Source organism: Megalopta genalis, chromosome 4 (genome assembly GCF_051020955.1).
Source record: "Megalopta genalis isolate 19385.01 chromosome 4, iyMegGena1_principal, whole genome shotgun sequence".
NCBI lineage: Eukaryota > Metazoa > Arthropoda > Insecta > Hymenoptera > Halictidae > Megalopta > Megalopta genalis.
This window is the reverse complement of record NC_135016.1, coordinates 21126902-21148618: the sequence shown is the minus strand read 5'-3', so window position 1 is coordinate 21148618 and position 21717 is coordinate 21126902. Positions and strand designations below refer to the sequence as shown.

The 21717-nt window shown below is 41.4% G+C and overlaps 1 protein-coding gene across 19 annotated transcripts in view; it reads left to right on the top strand.

The window, feature by feature from the left end:
* Positions 1-21717, top strand: part of rg (A kinase anchor protein rugose) — a 451984-nt gene that overhangs the window by 256268 nt on the left and 173999 nt on the right. For all 19 annotated transcript variants that reach the window (XM_033467861.2, XM_033467852.2, XM_033467860.2 and 16 more), the window contains exons 3-4: positions 20149-20275; positions 20381-20481. In XM_033467861.2, the coding sequence (XP_033323752.2) occupies positions 20149-20275; positions 20381-20481 (228 nt within the window). The remainder of the gene's footprint in view (positions 1-20148; positions 20276-20380; positions 20482-21717) is intronic.

The window sequence follows — 21717 nt, the reverse complement described above, 5'->3', positions numbered from 1 at the left end:
GTATACATATATTGAGAATTTACAATATATATTGTAAATTATAAATAACTTGAGCCTTATATATATATATATATATATATATATATATATATATATATATATATATATATATATATATATATATATATATTATTATTATTATTATTAATATTATATATATGTATACATATATTGAGAATTTACGATATATATATACATATGTATATAATATTAATAATAATAATATATATGTATATATAATATTATGATAAGCATGGCGAAAAGTTTAAATAAATTCAGCCTTGTAATCATTGTAAAAAAGCACGCGTTAATTACATTTAGAGGCCGGTAGGTTTAAAGGATGGAAGAACAGTCATGCTTGAATAGTTATTCGATCGTTTAATAATAATATTAATAATAATTCATTTATCTTGATAATAATTTATTCGATCGTTTCTTAAGAACGAGTCATTATAATTCCGATATTTCAAAAATAAAAGATACACGAGATCGGTCATTTCGACCGACAGTCGGTTTTTAGCATTCAAGTAAAGTATTTCAAGTATATAAAGTATTTAAAGTAAAGTATTACTCGCGATAACTATTTTTCTTTCTTTTTTTCTAAGGAACGATGACGATCGAAAATGTCCTAATCGTCGTAACTGCGAAGAAAATTGTACCGCAAGGAGCTAAGAGTGAGAATGAAAAATAGCCTAAAGGAAAAAAAAGAATCTGAAATGATCGTACGAACGAACAGGAATAAAGTAACCATAAATATCGATTTACGAACAAATCGATGAATAGTCGGGTTCTAAAAGTGACATAACTCGAAGCACAGTTGCTCTTGGACTTGCTCGCGCACATGTGCGCGCTCGGAGCGTTCGTGAAATAGCGATTTCCAGGTGAAATCTCGCGAGCTATACAGTTCATCGGTCCGGTCGTGCAATTAGCTGCGAATTGTCTTTCGTAGCGGGTTGTCGGACCTGCGGCAATTTCGGGTCGCGTCAAGAAATATCGATGGCCGCGAATCCGGAGCAAAGTTCTCGCGACGATACGGAGGAATCGTCAGTACGGACGAACACAGGAATGCCCGGCACGCCCCGGCCAATTCCTGGTTATTCCAGAGAATGCCGCAAGCCTCCGCGCTATCGCTAAGTTATGACGTCTATAATACCAGTTGGTATTTCATTGTTACCATTTACGAAACGACCATACCATTCCTCACCACTTTCGCAATTACGGGCCCGAAAAAAGAAGTACCCTCTATTTCCCGCGGCTTCCTCGTTTCGCGAAACTTTCTCGTCGGACGCAATCGGATCCCGCGTCTTCGGTAATCGCTGTTAACCCACTAACTTCTTTGAGAAATTAGGCTACTTTGGGAGCCGTTTAAAGAGAAAGAGAGTGAGAGAGATAACTTATTGTACTGAAGCTCCTATTGTATCTGAGCTTCTGGATAGAATGTACACGCGAATGAATCGAATTCACAATTTTCAACTCGTTTTTAATCATTTCAATTTACGCTACCTGCAATACTCGATCTGCTTCCACACCGTTGTAGCTTCCTCGATTTGTCACCAAAACTTTATGAAAGCCTAATTTCCAAGAATTTCCGAAGAAAACTAGAATACAGAAGGACTCCGCTTGTACAAACAACATTTATCGGCATCATCAGCGTTTATTTATATTTTTATTATCAGAACTGCTGTCGAGCATAACTCCAGTTCCATAATACCGTTCCATTCACCTTAAGTGTTTCGTTAGATCCATTTATGTTAACGCGAAGTATAGTCATTTGAACGAAAAGTTACAAGTTGTGTATCAGGACCGGTTACCGTAGAGCGACCAATTGCTGTGCCTTTGGTTTCCTTTATATTTATCGAATAGAACGTATAGTCCTCGCGCGAGAAAAAGGCGCCTTGCGTTTACATTCCCCCTCTCGCTAGCTGCGGCAGTGGGCGAGCTAGTAAGAGGGGGGATAAGACGTATTCAATTTTATTACTCAAAAATAAATAAAATAAAAGTATAACAATACTTGTGCTATAGTCTCCACGCGACGAGAAGACACCTTTGTGCTCGCATTCCCCCTCTTACTAGCTCCCCCACTGCCGCAGCTAGTGAGAGGGGGAATGCGAACACAAAGGTGCCTTCTTGTCGCGTGGAGACTATAGCAAGTATCGTTATCCTTTTATTTTATTTATTTTTGAGTAATAAAATTGAATACGTCTTACTCGATAAATATGAAGTAAAGCATGCTCAAAATATAAACCATGCCCGAAAAGAAAACGAAGGCACAGTAATTGGTTATCCGACAATAATCACTACCCTAATGGGAATACAGTAATTGGGAAAACACTAATTTAATACAGTAATTCGAGCCTTGCATCGCGTTTTTATAGTTGTCGACGATCGGTGACAATAAAACCGAGCCGCAAGCCTCGAATAATCGTATCTCTTCTCTCCCCATAATTGGAATACACTAATTTAATACAGTAACTCGAGCCTTGCATCGCGTTTTCATAGTTGTCGACGATCGGCGACAATAAAACCGAGCCGCAAGCCTCGAATAATCGTATCTCTTCTCTCCCCATAATTGGAATACACTAATTTAATACAGTAACTCGAGCCTTGCATCTCGTTCTTATAGTTGTCGACAATCGGTGACAATAAAACCGAGCCGCAAGTCTCGATTAATCGTATCTCTCCTCTTCCCACAATTACTGTAATCAGCGAGCTCCTATTAAATGAGCCTACGAACCGGTTGTCTCCCGAGTTCATATAAACGGAGTTCTACTCTATTAAGCTTTCCTCGACGGGGTCCTTTTAATTCCCTTGTTTAATACCTTAGATCGCCGCGGCAATTTGCGATCCATCGAACAGCGAACCTCCCATTCCGACCGGCCAAATATTTGCGATTCAATTAGTCGGAGAGAACCCGGGGCGTCGATGATCGCGAGGTCTACGACGCTAAAAAAAGCGCCCGAAGGAGGTGGCGAGGGCCCGATCCCGGCGCAAATATTGAAAACGCGAGCGGGAATCGTATGCGGTGCACGGTGCGCACTGTCAATGTTTGCCGTTCACGAAGGACCACGAAGCTGATTCTGCCCATCAGTCTCGCCATCAGCGGTAATACCGCTCGATCTCACCCCCAATTTAACCCGGGATTTACATAAACATTGATACGGGGCGAGGCCGGGACGCGAAGGGCTGCTCTGCCGCGCATCGCCCGAAGGAAATAAATTGAATTCGTCTGATTTCACGGCTCTACGAAGTTATTTCTATCAGGCCGGCGTTATCGTTTCCCGGTTAGATTTGTATATGTATATTTTATGTATATCTCCATGTTCCACGCGCGCGAGCGAGCGAGCGAGCGTTCTCGATTATTCGAACGTGCAGCGATACGAAATGCACGCGATAACCTGCGAATTCGTTGCTATTTCGTTTGAAGAGTTAATGGGAAAAGTTGCGAGCGAATATTGCCATATACGCTCGGGAAAATTTCTTTCTGTACGCGATACCGTCTCGTTTATTTTTCCGTTAAATCAGCGGAGTATTTGCAGAGCCGGAATTCGTGCGCGATACGGAAATATTTGCGGACGCGGTGCTGTAAAAGATCGTCGACTCTCGCATCGAATTAATAGAAATTCCTCTGTCTTATAACTTAAATAGTCATTCCGTGTGACGGCTATTTGCTAAAAATTTCATCGTGCTCGAACGAATTTTATTCGTAATATTTTGTTCGTTATTCAGTTTTACTGAATTCTTCGTTGTTTTTTTTATTAAATAAGTATACTTCGATAAGAGTGAAACAGAGATTCTTGAACTTTACGGATCATTTAACACTAGATTTACCCTTTGATGATGACACTACCCACTGGATGAATCCGTCAAAATGATGGGTCATTCATTTTTTAATTTACTATTGCTCGTATCGTAAAGATACATTTACGAGTTATTTATTCAATTTGCGTTTTACCAATGACAAACGTTACAATAACACTTGTTAAAAATTGGAGTGACTGTCTTATTGCTATTTTTATAAACTAATATAAAGCAGCTGTTTTTTATGATCTAAATCTAGTGTTAAGTAGTTCAACCAGTGACAAATGAGGTGAAGTTGTAAATCAAAAGTATGTATCCAAATATATCTACCCCTGCGAATTCAATTTGGACGACAAACGAGTTTGAAAATGGTGTTGCATGAAAACGCAGTCTCGCATGGAGCATACTGCGAATAATATCGATAAGATGAAAAATGATAGAAATGTATATTTTGTCCTATTTGTTACGTGCATTTTCGGTGAAAAAACGCAAGAATGCAGTGGGATCTGCAAAGGACGCAGTATGGCCAAGACCTTCGCGGGACACCGTGTGCAGAAGCAACAGAGAACTAATGACGCGATCGTCTTTAATTAAGTTCCCAATTAAGTGGACAGCGCGAGATTTGATAACGTTGCTTTAACGGCGCTGTTTTCGTTCGTAGGCACCGAGATAATTACTGTCTACATTATTAAAATGAGCGCGAACGGAGGAATGGAAACGAAACGGAAAATAAGCGAGTCTCATTGTTGCCGTTCCGTCCGGCAGCGGCACGAAAACGCACGGGAAATTATACGGCGCGATCGTTAAACCCGTCTTTAAGCCACGTTTTTTTCTTCTCTTTTTTTTGAATCGCATAACGTCAGGTTTTTACGTGAACAAAATTCGAATCGTCGGCGCGGCTGGAGAACGCGAGCGACGCCGATGGAAATTGAATTGTTCGGCGATGCTTTACGGGAACGGATGTGAAAAACGAGAAGCACTGCTAATTGGGGCGTGTCTATAGAGATACAAACGACCGGGAGAATTAAGCAGGTCGAGGATTTCGAGATTCAGAGATCGAGAAGTGTTTTCGAGAACTACCGACGCTCAGATTGTCCACTAAATTGGATAATTTGGGAAGAGGAGACACGATTATTCGAGCCTTGCGGCTCGTTTTTATAATTGTTGACAATTCGTAACTATAAAGACGTCTCAGACGTTTACAGACGTCTGTAAACGAGACAAACTTTACAAGACATCTTGAAATAATTACATGCTTCAACGTAATACCTGGATCATCTAAGACGTCTCAGGATTATCGTTTGCATCCTTCGCATGATCTTGGGTTTACATAATTGTGTAACATAGTTACATTATTTAGTCTGGACCGCGCAATAAATCTTCGGAAAACTGTTTATATTTTTTGGATGATCTAGATTTCATAAGCCGCTATAAAATCGTAGTGACATCGTCGTAACCATCCTGTAATCATCCCACGAAGGCTCGAAGACAGTAAATTCTCCCTAATTCGCGTTCAGATTGCGCACAAAAATGACAATTTTGAAAGAGGGAATATTATGTTATAGTTACTATATTAATTATATTATTTAGTTATATTACAGTTGTTATATTATATTACCGATTATAATCACCGATTTTCAACAACTATAAAAATAGGCCGTAAGGCTCGAATACAGTAAATTCTCTCTAATTCGCGTTCAGATTGCGCACAAAAATGACAATTTTGGAAGATGAAATATTATGTTATAGTTACTATATTAATTATATTATTTAGTTATATTACAGTTGTTATATTATATTACCGATTATAATCACCGATTTTCAACAACTATAAAAATAGGCCGTAAGGCTCGAATACAGTAAATTCTCTCTAATTCGCGTTCAGATTGCGCACAAAAATGACAATTTTGAAAGAGGAAATATTATATTATAGTTACTATATTAATTATATTATTTAGTTATATTACAGTCGTTATATTATATTACCGATTATAATCACCGATTTTCAAGAACTATAAAAATAGGCCGTAAGGCTCGAAGACAGTAAATTCTCTCTAATTCGCGTTCAGATTGCGCACAAAAATGACAATTTTGAAAGAGGAGATATTATATTATAGTTACTATATTAATTATATTATTTAGTTATATTACAGTCGTTATATTATATTACCGATTATAGTCACCGATTGTCAACAACTGTAAGAACGAACCACAAGGCTCGAATAATCGTATCTCCTCTTTCCAATTTGTCCATTTTTGTGGTCAATCTGAGCAATTAGAGAGACATTACTGTATAATGGATTTGATATTTCTTAGGAATGTCTCGGCCACCGAAGAAAACTAGCGAGCCCGTCGAGTTGCTTCGGCAGCGTTTTTCCGCCGCCGGAAAGCCGGAAAAATGTGCCTCTGATAATATTTGACGCTCGTCGGAAGCATAACGGTCCCGAAACCGTTCGTTTGTTTTTGCAAAGCGTCCGGCACAAACATTTGTACAGCGGGAGCCTTCCGTGTTCATTACTGTGCAATGCTACGGGTATGCAAATCGTTTCATAGAAGAAATTTATTTGCTCCGGAAACACGAGCTCCGTTCTCGCCGGTGGGAAAATGTTATCAACACACGGAATCGGATGGAATATTAGAAAATCATTTTCCGTCGAATCTGAAGGTTGCCACGGAAATCGTTGTGCTACGAAGAGTTCGCGAGAATGCAACGGTTTCACGTCGTTTCACGTCGTTTCACGCTTTCGCCGTGACGCGATTTTGTTGCTCGTCAATTCGGACGATTCGCGGGCAATTCGAAGCGTAAAAATGTGAAGCGGCACGCAGTTCGCTACAAGTTTCTCGGCTTTTGATCGCGATTATCAACGCGGACGATCGCTTCTATCGCAATCCGTAACTAAAATTAGCGCCCGTAATTCGCGTGGCGCGCTGTCGGAAACAATTGGCGAGAGTTTCGCGGCATAATCGCGTTAGAAATATTAGATTCCTCGTATTATCGTGCCTACGCGGCGGAGACGTGGACGGATGGAACGCGGCCGGGCGTTGACATCGCCGAGTCAATTAAAGGGAAAAAGTTGATTAAAAGGAACGTTGACGTGCTGCACGCCGTCGAGGACGGGTCTGAGATAAAGCCGGGATTGTTTGGTCGTTTCTGCAAATGAGCCGGTGCACCCCGTCGCTTTATTCACCTTTCCGTTTTCGCGACTCCACTTTTCTCCTCCAGCCGAAAAACTCATTGTTGTTTTTGCAGCTTTATTTAGCTCGTAGGCCGCTCCACGTAGAAGCTCGAAGATTCATATTCCCGTGAAACACCGTAATCTCGCATAATTGTCTGCTTACTGAGCGCGCTCTGTTTAAAAACTACTCGAGAAAAGAATCAAGAAAAATCCAAACTCCGTGCGCCAAGTGCAGACCTTTGTTCGGCCCTTTGTCCAGCCCTTTGTTCCGAACGTTTCGCTGGAACGTATCTCGCTGTCAATTCCACTAAACGCTTTGTTTTTCTATCGGACGTTGCTTGATTCCAATCCGCTGATTAACTGATTTTTCAGTGTGATCGCGTTTGGTGAATTTGGATGAACGCGAATCGTACAATTTTTCTTTTCATCGAACAGTTTCGACTTCGATAAAGAAACTATTCTGCTAATCGAAATACAAAAATATACAGAAAATGTAGACCGGTTAAATTATTGGCTCAACCCTTTGCACTCGAGACTACTTTAATTCCGAAATGAAGATATTTGTTTCAATCTACGGTATTTCCACTTGACACGATTCTTTTTATTTGATACATATGAAATTGAACGTGTATGCTTACAGATAACTTCTCTATTATTTGACAGTTTATCGAATACAGGTAAATTTAATCATGTGAAAATCCTTTTAAAATAGTGTAGCTATTTCCGACGTCGCCTCAGAGTCGCCACTCGAGTGCAAAGGGTTAATTTGCACTGTTATTATTAAGAATATTAATTATTAGTTATTATATATATATTAATTATATTTATTATTAAGGATAGATTATAGTTATTGCGAAGATTCTCGCGATAGTGGATCAGTTATTGTATTATATTTTTAGTCCGCATTCTTTCAGGAAAGATTATACTGTTACAGGCTTGTAACAGTATAATTACAATAACTTGCACATTTTCCAAAATGATTGCAACCGCGAACTCAGATTAAACGGCCCATTCACAGGAAAAATCTATAAGAATTTGATCGTTATTAGAGCACTTATATTATTGGAGCAAGTTTTATAATAAAAACTTGACAAATTCTAAATAAATTCGGTCTTCTCGCTTTCGTGAAGCAGTGCATGCCAGTTAGTGTTACCGCTCTTGGTAGGTTTAGCGTTAATTCCTTTATACGAACCTCGTCCAATCACAAGCTCATCGTTGTTAACAGAAGCAAGCCGTTCGGAAGTCTCCCTAATTCGCTGAAGCCATATTCAGAGGATCCCGAGCCGATGCATCAGCAATTTCGTTTCCACGAACGAATATAAGCTGGAATCCAATTAAGCTCGTTTCTCTTTTCTCGTTCGAATCGCTTCTACGATCATTATCTCTTATTACTATTATTTCCTCTAATTATCTCTTATTATTATCCCTTACAATTATCTCTCACTAATTATCTCGTATTTCGAGTATAAATAGCGCGCTGTTTATATCGAGGAAAGGGGGATCTCAACGGGTAGAATTAAACGAGGTATTACTTCCCTTAATGAGTAAGACATTCAGCCCGCGCGTTCGATGAAATCCAGACGCGTTCCAGCCCCGCCTAGAGAACTGCACCATAATACACGGAGCACGTATCATCCTAAATACGTTGTTAAAACATCAGAGAGAATATTTTATTCCCGGTCCTTCGAATGGCCGCGTTTTTATTCATGAGCGCGCGCCGTCAAAGAGAGCCTCTGTTATCGAAAAGCCAATAAGCTCGCAGTAAATAGATTGGAAATACATACCGTTTAATAGCGAAATCCTGTGTACGATTACGATACCCCCCGCATATGTCCGGCGTATTCCGCAGCGCTATAACAGAATATGTTAGTCAGCATTTGCATAACCGATGTAACTGCGGTTCCGGCGAACGCGGCGGACGCGTCCCATTGGACTCGCGGCACCGAGTAATCCCGGAAACGAAATTCTAGGGCAGGGGTGGAGATTAGTTTAATAGCGGCGGCAAGAAATGCTTTTTGCGGTTAGGTGAAATTTATGGAAAATTTACGGAAGCGATAGCCGGCGCATTCGCGCGCCGCGAAACATTCGCCGTCGTGACCCTGTCAAACGTAACTTGGGCTCTTCTTGTGCATCCGCTTATGCTCGAGCGGCTCGTATTCCCTTTGATGCGGGCACTCATGACTCTAATCTGAAGCGCGCTATAACTATACATATGTATGGACGTATACAGCCGGCGTTCAGAGTACATCAGTACTCTCTCTCTCTCTCTCTCTCTCTCTCTCTCTCTCTCTCTCGCGCGCGCTCTCTTACTCGCGCTCTTCTCTCTCTCTCTCTCGCGCTCTCTCTCTCGCGCTCTCTCTCTCTCTCTCTCTCTCTCTCTCTCTCTCGCTCACTCTCACGCGCTCTATCTCTCTCTCGCGCTCTCTCTCGCGCTCTATTTTTTTCACGTACTCTCTCTCTCTCTCGCTCACCCTCTCACGCTCTCTCTCTCTCGCTCTCACTCTCTCTCTCGCTCTCACTCTCTCTCGCTCTCACTCTCTCTCGCTCTCACTCTCTCTCGCTCTCACTCTCTCGCTCTCGCTCTCTCTCTCTCTCTCTCTCTCTCTCTCTCTCTCTCTCTCTCTCTCTCGCGGCAAAGGAAGGATATCGTAAAGGCTGCCGTCGCGGCGCGGAGTTCACGGTTCGCGGGTATCGGAGCCGAGCGTGTTCCATCCGAAGTTAATCGTTTATCATGCGAACTGCGAACGATCGCAGACCCCCCGTTAACAGCATTCCGATCATATTCGAATTTCCAGACTTCATTCGCGGCCAGGCGGATACGAACAATCGATCGGGCCCGCGATAAATACGGACACGGCGGCTACGCAAAATTCCAGCCACGCTCGTCGAATCGCTTCCACCGTACGGTGGAACTGTTTACGATAGCCGGGCAGCTCCCTGGAGCACAAACCAGGCTGCAGTACATTTGCAATTAATGCCGGCGATTTGTTTGACGTTGCGACCGGACGCCTGATTTATTAGCGAAATATTTGCTCCGCAAAGGCGGATCGCGCGATCGGTTCTGCGATTCCGAAGACGATCGAGGTTTCTGCGGTTCTTTTCCGTACGAAGTCGACGTTTTTCGGGAATGCGAATGCACATGGAATCGTAAAAGATGTTATCTATCTTGCAGGGTGTCCCGTAGCATGTGGAACTCGATGTATTTTTTGTAATTATATTTGTATTATTTGGAATTATATGCATTCAGATGTAATATCTATAAATTCGAAGAACGTTCGAGGAACACGAAGACGTTCGATTATCGTGCAATAGTCCCGTCAAAATTCCAAATGACATTTTTCCGAGAATTTCTACCGTGGAAAGCGATGCATTTGCTTCGCAGAGGCGGATTGCGATCGGTTCTGCGATTCCGAAGACGATCGACGTTTCTGCGTTTCTTTTCGTACGAAGTCGACGTTTATGAGGAATGTGAATGCACACGGAAGCTTAAAAGATGTTATCTACCATGCTGGGTGTCCCATAGCATGTGGGACCTAATGTATTTTTTGTAAGATTATTTAACGCTATATTTTTGATATTTGATATTGATTAATATTATTGTTACTGATTAATTATTTAATATATTGATATATATTTTTATGTTTTATATTGATTAGTATCATTATTATCGATTAATTATTTAATATGTTGACATATATTTTAATATTTTTATATTATATATTTTATAAAAGTACTCTATTCAAATAAAATAAAAAGAAAATCGAACGTTAATAGTATAATTACAATAACTTGCACATTTTCCAAGATGATTGCAACAGCGAATTCTGATTAAACGGCCACAGGAAAAATCCATAGGAATTTGATCGTTATTAGCATTAACACTAGAATAACGGAGCACAAAAAACAGCCGTTTAATATTACTTTATAAAAGTAACAACAAGACATTTATTCTGACTTTGTCCAAAGCGTTATTGTAACATTTGCCGTAACTAACATATAAATTGAATAAATAATGAACATACGAACATACAAATTGAATAAATGTATCTTTACGACATGAGTAATCGTAAATGAAAAAAATTAGCGACCCGCCATTTTCACGGGTTCCATAAATCCAATATTAACAACACCACTTGTAATTATTCCCAAAGAAAATCCATTCGGATCTAACACCCATAAACTCCGATAACGTTCGAAGTAACACAAAGTCGTTCGATTATCGTGCAATCGAATATAATCCCGTTGAAATTCCGAATAACATTTTTCCGAGAATTTCCACGATGGAAAGCGACACGCGCGCGCGCGCGGTGATCCGAGCATTCGAACGCCGTGCAATCAACAATCACGAGGGGGAGGGAACGGTGCCGGCTGCAGGCGTTCCTTTATGTTTGAATCAGCGCAGCCGTGGTAAAAAAGAAAGAAAAAGAAGAAAAAAAGAAACAACGCGGTCCATGATTATAAGCGATGAAAACGGAATCGCCGGGAAACGAGATTTAAATAAGATGTCAACGACGCCGTCGGCGATTCAATTTATCGGGGACAGTATCGGCGGAAGAATCGGGAACGCGCGCGACTGGAGAATCTGATTACCATCGGCGCGGAGGGGTATCTCGCTGATTTCATAACGATATAATTAACAGAAGGCGACGCGATCGGTACGACGTCGCCGAGAGTTCCTTTTCCCCGTCGCAGTCGATACTTCCCGGCGTTGCTTTCGTTATCGGATGCGACGTCGCGGCGCCGCGTTATCAGGCTCTCCCGGGCTCCCGGGATGATTAATCAAGAACTTTTCAGCGCGGCGTTTTTAAATATGCAAACGACAGGGGCGCGCGCCCCGAAGCGCCCCGACGCGCCGCTGGAATAATTGATAACGTCCGCACTAACGCGATGACGTGACTCGACGACGGGGATGCTGAGACCGAAAATGCGCCGGCTTTGCGGGGTCCGGCTGCGATTCTATCTGCAGTTACGGGTCCTTCGGTCTCTCGTGGTGAATCCATTTGCGGGGTTGCAGCCGCCGCGGCCGCCACCGCCGCTCGCATAGCCGTTCCCGGTGATCCGGTTTCTCCCGGATTTTCGGAATCGTTTTAGCAAAGGGAAATGCTTCTCCTGGCTCGATGCTTCCCGTTCGAACGATCACGCCGTTTCAGTCTATTTGAGTCAAAGGTAAAATGCAAATGTTGTAGCTCGGCTTCATGTATAAATAGAGGGGCGCAGGGAAAAATTGTCGCACCCTTTCGAGCAAACCTGGCGGACCTTCTGGGAGCTGATAGGGTGGGTGGTCTTGATCCTGGAAGCGTGAGAAGGACTTTATCATCCGTTTCCGAGTACTTTCTTCTCGTCCTGATCCCTTCTTCTCCTTTCCAGCTCTTTCTTTCTGTGTCTAAATCGTTACGAATCGATCAGAATTTTTGCAGAGGATTTTTTGAAGAGGACAGAAAGTGCAACAAATCTGAATGAAAAAGAAGGTTCGGGAAGTGGAGGTGATATCGTGAACGAAGAAAAGATTTTGTAGAGATTTCTAGAGATTTTGTAAAGAGATTGTACGGTAATGTCTCTCTAATTGACGCTCAGATTGTCCACGAAAATGGACAATTTGGGAAGAGGAGATGCGATTATTCGAGCCTTGTGGTTCGTTCTTACAGTTGTTGACAATCGGTGACTATAATCGGTAATATAATATAACAACTGTAATATAACTAAATAATATAATTAATGTAGTAACTATAATATAATATTTCCTCTTTGAAAATTGTCTATTTTTGTGCGTAATGTGAACGCGAATTAGAGAGAATTTACTGTATTCGAGCCTTACGGCCTATTTTTATAGTTGTTGACAATCGGTGACTATAATCGGTAATATAATATAACAACTGTAATATAACTAAATAATATAATTAATGTAGTAACTTTAATATAATATTTCCTCTTTGAAAATTGTCCATTTTTGTGCGTAATCTGAACGCGAATTAGAGAGAATTTACTGTATTCGAGCCTTACGGCCTATTTTTATAGTTCTTGAAAATCGGTGATTATAATCGGTAATATAATATAACAACTGTAATATAACTAAATAATATAATTAATGTAGTAACTATAATATAATATTTCCTCTTTGAAAATTGTCCATTTTTGTGCGTAATCTGAACGCGAATTAGAGAGAATTTACTGTATTCGAGCCTTACGGCCTATTTTTATAGTTGTTGACAATCGGTGATTATAATCGGTAATATAATATAACAACTGTAATATAACTAAATAATATAATTAATAGTAACTATAATATAATATTTCCTCTTTCAAAATTGAGACATTACTGTACTGAGTAGTGACGAGGAAGAAATTGATTAAACTAAGGTTACATTAACGCTAAACCAACCAAGCAGTAATGCTAACTGGCATGTATTCCTTCACAAAAGTGAGAAGGCCGAATTTATTTAGAACTTGTAAAGTTTTTATTATAAAACTTGCACCAATAATATAACTTATTCAAGCGTTTTCCACGAAAGAGTCCACGGAACTTTGCAGAATTGCAGAATGAAAATAATATTTTCTGTTTGTTTCTTATCGTTTTGTGTTACACGTATATTTATATTTTTAACAAAAGTTGAGTTGCTCGTATGGAATTAAAAAAAAATGTTTTTAATAAGTTTTCGGTACGTAAAGCCCCTTTTTGTACCGACTCTGGGTCGCATATAACAAAGTTTCACAGAACACCGCATTTTTAGACGGGTTAATCGACCTTGTTACAGGTGGGTTACCTGTATTTAAATACGTCGATGAACTATTTTTAATCTATTGAAACTATCGCGAAAGCAAAGAACTTGCTATTTAATTTCAATCTCTCGCAATTAACACGGACAATTATTATTTCGCATACAAATCTGCAGTGGAGCGTATAAAAGCGACGAGCGCAAAAGCTTCGAGTGTACTTTCTGCTCCACGGTTTCCACTCCGTTCCCTTTCCTAATCCTTTCTCTACCTATTTCATGAATCGTTCGTGCGAGCAGATCGCAAATGGAGCACTCCAGTTTCGGGTCGCCGTGCGGTGGGCGCGGGGTCAAGACACGAAACGCGAAACATCATTTTTTAGCGGGGTAATTCGCCCGGAAACGAGCCGAGATTACAATCCCGCCGATCAAAGAATCTATTCCAATTATTTCCATCGCATCACCGGGGGGGAGCTCCCCTTTTGTTCGCCACATTGTTCGGAGACTACGTTCTAAGAAGCGGCCAGCATCCGCGTTCGTTATACCCGATTTATTCGCATTTTCATCTCGTTATCGATATCGGATTTATCATTCTACATTTTGAGGACGGACAGCGGAGTAGTAGTGGCCCGTGTTTTCATCCACTTCGCGAAAGAACGGAGGAAAAAGCGAATGGTCCGGGCATTAAAAGACGCCGGGGAGGAAGAAGAGGGAAGCAAACAAACGTTATTGCATTCGATATCGATCCGTCCAATGGATTTCTCATGACAATAATACGAAAGCATTATTTCCCCTGGTATCGTTACGGGACGGTATTACGCAGACAGTTGCATAGTTGCGTTACGTGGCCGCGCCGGGGGCACGTAGGACGCTGGAACGAGATGTCGTTCGCCTAATACGAAATTCAACGGGGAAGTATAATAACGAGACGGGACTCGTCGGTGCACGTACTACGGCTTAAAGTGATTAAATAGAAGCGCGGCACGCTGACGAGTATCATTCTCGGAAAATCGTTGAAGTTTACGAAATTCTGTTATTTATGGTTCCAGTGGAATTCCATTTACGGTGAAATAAATAATTTTGCTAGGTGGATGCGAATAAAAGATTGCAGGAAATTCTATCGGATTTACAGATTTATTGTTGTTTAAGGGGGCAGACTCGAGCGAACCGTTAAAATAGGCATGATTTTCGGAAATTTATTTACAAAACGTAATACTCTCTTTCCACACGTATTCTTTGACGTTTCAGAATAAAACTTATTATTTTATCAAACATCGATCAAATGTAACGAAAAGAAAATTGATGTATCTTGGAAACTCGAAAAATACTTGTGGAAAGTGACGAAAAGTTTCATGAATGTTTTACGTTACAAAAAAGTTGCCGAAAATCATCCTTACTTTAACAATTTACTCGAGCCCCCCTCCCCCTTAACATTCGGCTCGTAGGACACTCACTTGGACACCGCGTTTAAATATTGTTGACCGTCCAATTTTAATGGATTTAATCTTTTAGGCACGACGCGCCACTAAAGTGGCTTCCGCGGATATCATCTTTTAGAACAACACGCCACTATAGTGGTTTTCGCGGATGTCATCTCTCTGGACGACGCGCCACTATAGTGGCTTGCTCTAGTAGCTCACTCGCTCATCGTTTGAACCAAATAATCGTCTTCATATGCATTGTTTCACACTTCTTTTGTCTTCACATCGATTTACAACAGTCTACAGGGTGTCCCAAAAATGTCTCGCAATCCGGAAATGGCGGGTTCCTCGGATCATTTGAAGCAACTTCTTCCTTTACAAAAATGTTCTCCGAGGCACCGTTAACGAGTTATTAACGAAAAACAGTGACCAATAAGAATCGAGTACGGCTGACGCGAGGCGGCCCAGCCAACCAGCGCGCGAAGCCCAGTTCCGCTCATTGGCTCGGTCGCCTCACGCCAGCCGAGCTCGCCTCTCATTGGTCACTGTTTTTCGTTAATATCTCGTTAACGGTGCCTCGGAGAAAATTTTTGTAAAGGAAAAAGTTGCTTCAAATGGCCTGAGGAACCCGCCACTTTCGAATTGCGAGACATTTTTGGGACATCCTATATATACAGACAGAATATACAGTATCAGACTCCGTACAGTACATATCAAACTCTGCCGTCCAGAGAAATAGCCTCGCGCAGAATTCGGCCGTACCTAAAAGGTTAAATGTTCAGCAGTGTTATGTTTCGATAAGCTCTATAGAAAAAAAACGTGTCCAAAAGGAGTACCGTAAAAAATATGTCGAGAAAAACAGACGAATAAAAATATAAACGATCCTAAGCGTATCCGTCAAGACGGTTCGCGTGTCGCAACAAATCGCGAGCCACAAATCCACGAAGATTCACGGCGCAGTAACGAGTTACAATAAAATAGTAATGCGGCCGAGGTGATCGACGGGTTTCATGTGGCCATCCGTATATCGAACGACGGCCCGTGCATCGATTTGGCACGACTATGTTTCCCGTGGGAACTCCGTGGCCCGACGCCGTCCATTTCGTCATGTGCGTTAAAACGCACTTGCGGGGGCGGCACCTACTTTTCCACAACGATGTCACGCTAAAAGCTGCCACCGCTGTACGGCTTTTAAAGCTCATTGCGACACCGAAGAGTGCTATTCTTCCGCTAACTCGGCTGTGTTTGACGGACGTCATTCGCCGGGCTCTCTCTCTCTCTCTCTCTCTGCGCATTTCGCGCGGAACAGTTTATTTGCCCTCCCCATTAATGAATTGGCCGATCGGCTGCACGCAACGTTTAAAAACCCCCCCGTGAGCGAACCGACGCACGCCGGAGCACGCGAAAGCAGCTCCGTCGCACAGAAAACGCATTACCGGAATTTAGGTCGGCTCTTTCGATCTGCCAGCCCGCGTTTCCCAGGTCAAGAATATTTGCATTGTCGGGGCGCGTACCTTTATGCAGTTGCGGCGTGCGAAAACCTGCGAAGCGCACGATAACTTCTGTATTTAATCTCTTGCCCTACGATTTAAGTTCAAGCATAAACAACAAGGTTGGCCACAAGCTGGTTCCTGCGCCCCCCACCCCACACACACATCCTGTAACTACTGATAAAACAATTAAGCGATGACAAACAAGAAAGCACAAAACACGTATTCCCTAATCTAGCACGAGCCTAACTAGTTATGTTTATATTTGGCCCGACTGACGCACCACGGCTCTCATTTCTGACCCGACTTTTTTACCACGTCTCCTAGACGTGATAATCACTTCTGGCTCGATTTTTTGACCACGTCTCTCAGGCGTGATAATCATTTCTGGCTCGATTTTTTGACCACGTCTCTCAGGCGTGATAATCATTTCTGGCCCGAATTTTTGACCATGTCTTTGAGACGTGATAATCATTTCTGGCTCGATTTTTGACCACGTCTCTTAGACGTGATAAGCATTTCTGGCTCGTCTTTTTCACCACGCCTCTCAGACGTGATAATCATGTCTGGCCAGATTCTATGACCACGTCTCTCATACGTGATAATCATTACTGGCCCGATTTTTGATCACGTCTCTCAGACGTGGTTGTAGAATAAAGGGTTAAAAACCTCATGACCATCTGCAACGCATTAACAATATTTTCATGCACGATATCGCTCCCCAGTTTCAAATCCGACGTTCACGCATACGGAAACATAAATCAGAAAATCCATCGTTCACCTTTGCATCTGGTAGAATAACATCCTGCAGGATTATACGGGAAATACAGTGTGCGCTATCTATCAGCACTTCGCCGATATAAGTCTACAAGGATTTACTGCGCTCGGAGCGAGCAGAGCGTGCGCGCGCGGTTTAAGTAGACCGACCCGATGGCGTCGAAGTGAAACGTAGGTGGTTTCTGCATTGTTGCAAATCGAAGGAGCGTCGCCGTCAGATCAGCCGGGTCCAATTTCCCGAGGAACGTAACCCCCGTAGCTAGCGCAATGGAATTATCCCGCGTGAAACCGGAGCTAAATTTTGAGCTGATTTATCCCCGACGTCTGCTTCACTCAATGAGACCGGATCCCGGGATGGCTCAAGATCCAAATACCCAACGCAAAATTCCCTTTCGGGGATTAAGTTTAATCACGGCGTCCCTCTGACTAGGGACCCGGGTGCGCATCCATTCACCCGGGAAAAACCTTTATATTCCGTTATCCGGATTCCATAACTTCCGCACGCGAAAAGTTCGGTTGCGAGCTGCGCGAATACCTCGCCGGAGAATTTCGTCAGCATTCTCGGGATTTGCGCGATATCCTGCGGATAATTCGCTTTCTCTTTATCCACCCCCGCCTGCCACCCCCGATCACGACGCAGTTATTTCGCTTCCTGACTTCAGCCACATATTAGCGACGGATTACACAAGTTTCGTCTGTTGGTTCGCTTTCGATCTCCGATCTCTCTCTCTCTCTCTCTCTCTCTCTCTCTCTCTCTTGCCCTCTCCTCTAGCTTAAACAACTTTTGATTCGCTTGAATAACTATCGCCACCGGTATAATAGTTTGACTATTAGCTGCACCGTGCGCTGCAAGTCCGTCGCAAGTTCGCGCCGTCGCTAATGCATCGACTAATTAGGAGAGTAATTACAATTTGCCGGTAGCCGGGCGAGCTCTGACACTCAGGCTCCTTGGGAAAAACCTAATGTAGAGTGTGTTTGAGAACGAAGTTAATAGCGGCAGCGAAGTTACGGGAATTGCGTTCGAAAAGCTTGTTAGTTGGAAAATATATGAAAAATTCTGCAAGATCGCGAAGAGAGGCAACTCGGTTCGGATATAAACGAACGATGTTTAAATTAGTTACGCGGCTCTCGCAGGGACTAATGTAACGGAACGAGAACATTCTTCTATCGTTTTGCGACGTGCGCGAACTTTAATTGTATTTTAATTCGACGGGGAATTCCTGAAGCATTCGTTACAATCACCGAGTAAATCGGGATTCATTATAAAATGCCTGCGCGAATGGAACGAAATATATCGTGTCTTTTTAATTTAATAATAATAACTTTTATTTCCGAAATGAAGACATTTGTTGCAGCCTGCAGTGTTTCAATTTGATACCCATGCTTTTATTTCATACATATGAAATCGAAGGCATATGCTTATAAAAAATTTCTCTTATTATTATTTGACTAGATTTAATATCTCTCTAACTGACGTTCGGATTGCGCAGAAAAATGTACAATTCGCGAACTGGAAATACAATCATTCGAGCCTCGCAGCTCGTTTTTTATAGTTGTCGGCAATTCGTAGCTATAAGAATGATCCACGAGGATCGAATAATCGTATCTTCTCTTCCGAAATTGTCCATTTTTTTGGCCAATCCGAGCGTCAATTAGAGAGACATTGCTGTACAGAGAGAAATTTAATAACGTGAAAATTCTTCTAAAACAGTATAGCAATTTTTAGCGTCGCCTCAGAGTCGCGACTCGAGCGCAAAGGGTTAACAAGGCGAACGTTTCGCGTCAGAATTCCGAAATGATCGCGAGCTTCTGCTGTTTCTATCATTTTGCGACGTACGCGAACTTTAATTGTATTTTAATTCGACGGGGAATTCCTGAAGCATACGTTACAATCGCGAGTAAATCGGGATAAATTATAAAATGCCTGCGCGAATGGAACGAAATATATCGCGTCTTTCTCGACGGAATTAACCCTTTGAAATCGAGACTATTTTAATTCCGAAATGATATCGTGTCTTTTTAATTTAATAATAATAACTTTTATTTCCGAAATGAAGACATTTGTTTCAGCCTACAGCGTTTCAATTTGATACCCATGCTTTTATTTTATACATATGAAATCGAAGGATTATAAAAAATTTCTCTTGTTATTATTTGACAATTTATCGAATACAGTAATATCTCCCTAACTGGCGCTCGGATTGCGCAGAAAAATGTACAATTTGTGAACCGGAGATACAATTATTCGAGCCTCGCAGCTCGTTTTCTATAGTTGTCGACAATTCGTAGCTATAAGAATGAACCACGAGGATCGAAATTGTCCGTTTTTCTGGCCAATCCGAGCGTCAATTAGAGAGATGTTACTGTACAGAGAAATTTAATAATGTGAAAATTCTTCTAAAACAGTATAGCAATTTTTAGCGTCGCCTCGGAGTCGCGACTCGAGCGCAAAGGGTTAACAAGGCGAACGTTTCGCGTCAGAATTCCGAAATGATCGCGGTCCCGGCGAGCTTCCGCTGCATTGTTCTTTCGCCGGAAGAAATCAAAAGCCCGCGCGCTCCGTCGAAATATCTATAAAACCGCGGATGGGTGCGGCGCGCCCCGTGGAATTTAATAAAATTCCCGGCGGGTTGTCCTCGAGAACGCTCTGACAAAAATTACACGTGTCCCATCGACCGTGGGTCCCATCGACCCCCGATGATCGTCCCTTTAATATCTGCATTTTTCGCGTACACAGGCTTGCTTGGCTGACGTGTTCGACCGGTTTCTGTTCCAGGCCGAAATATGGAGCGTCTTCATCGCGATCCTGAGGAAAAGCGTGCGGAATTTGCAGGCGTGTACAGACGTAAGCCTCATAGAACACGTGTTGCACCGGCTGTCGCGCGCGGAAACCGTTGTCGCAGGTAAGTCCTTATCGTCGCGATTGTAATCCCGAACGGCGCTGTACAACCAGCACCCTGTCGTGTCCCACCCGCGAAAGTAATCGCCGCCTCCTCCGCCGTCCGCAGATTTGCTGATCGATATGCTCGGAGTGTTGGCCAGCTACAGCATCACGGTGAAGGAATTAAAGCTTTTGTTCGGCGCTATGAAAGCTGTCAAAGGGAAATGGGTAAGGAACGAGACGGACGAGGAAATCACTTTTCGACGATGCTAATTAGTGGACAGCGGATTTCTCGTGCGTTCACAGGCGGAACGGATGTATAGCTGAAATGTAACATAATGATTAAACGAAACTGCGAATGCGTTGATTAGTAATCTCGATTTGTTCAAATTACTTCGGAAAGAACTTGCTCGTTATTTTGCACGAAGATCCGCGGTCGACTAATGAGAGAAGCGTCGCGGTAATGCAATCTGGATTTTTTGTATTTCCGTGGTCATATTTCTGTAACGGCGGACGACCGCTCGGTGATTAAAAGATCTTTAGACGAAAATGTTATTCAGTTTTATGAACGTACGTTATAATGGTGTGGATGGACTCGCGGACTATTTACCATGCATGGAAATAATATGCTGCGTGATGAAAAGGAGTAGAATGTATAATTAGAATGTATATAATGAATAATATTATAAGATGGACAACGTGAAATTCGTTTAGTCTTGCTGCTGCAGAATGTAATGAATTGTAATTTTTAAGAAGATTCTAGTATTAAGTATAAATAAATAAATAAATAAATAATATTAATAAATGTATTATTAATAAATAGATAAATGATAATATCTTCTTCATTAAGAAGATTCTAATATAACACTTTGCCGAAGATAAAAGTAGAAAAATCCGGACAACGAATTTGGAAAAATAAAATAAAATAAAAATGAGATAAAAATGAAATATAAGAAAATAAATCAATCGATAGATAGATAAATGATATTATCTTTTTCATTAAGAATATTCTAATATAACACTTTGCCGAAGATAAAAGTAGATAAATCCGGACAACGAATTTGGAAAAATAAAATAAAATAGAAATGAAATAAAAATGAAATATAAGAAAATAAATCGATCGATAGATAGATAAATGATATTACCTTCTTCATTAAAAAGATTCTAATATAACACTTTGCCGAAGATAAAAGTAGAAAAATCCGGACAACAAATTTGGAAAAATAAAATAAAATAAAAATGAGATAAAAATGAAATATAAGAAAATAAATCAATCGATAGATAGATAAATAATATTATCTTTTTCATTAAGAAGATTCTAATATAACACTTTGCCGAAGATAAAAGTAGAAAAATCCGGGCAACAAATTTGAAAAAATAAAATAAAATAAAAATGAGCTAAAAATTAAATATAAGTAAATAAATCAATCGATCGAGTACAAAATATATCCAGATTGACTATAC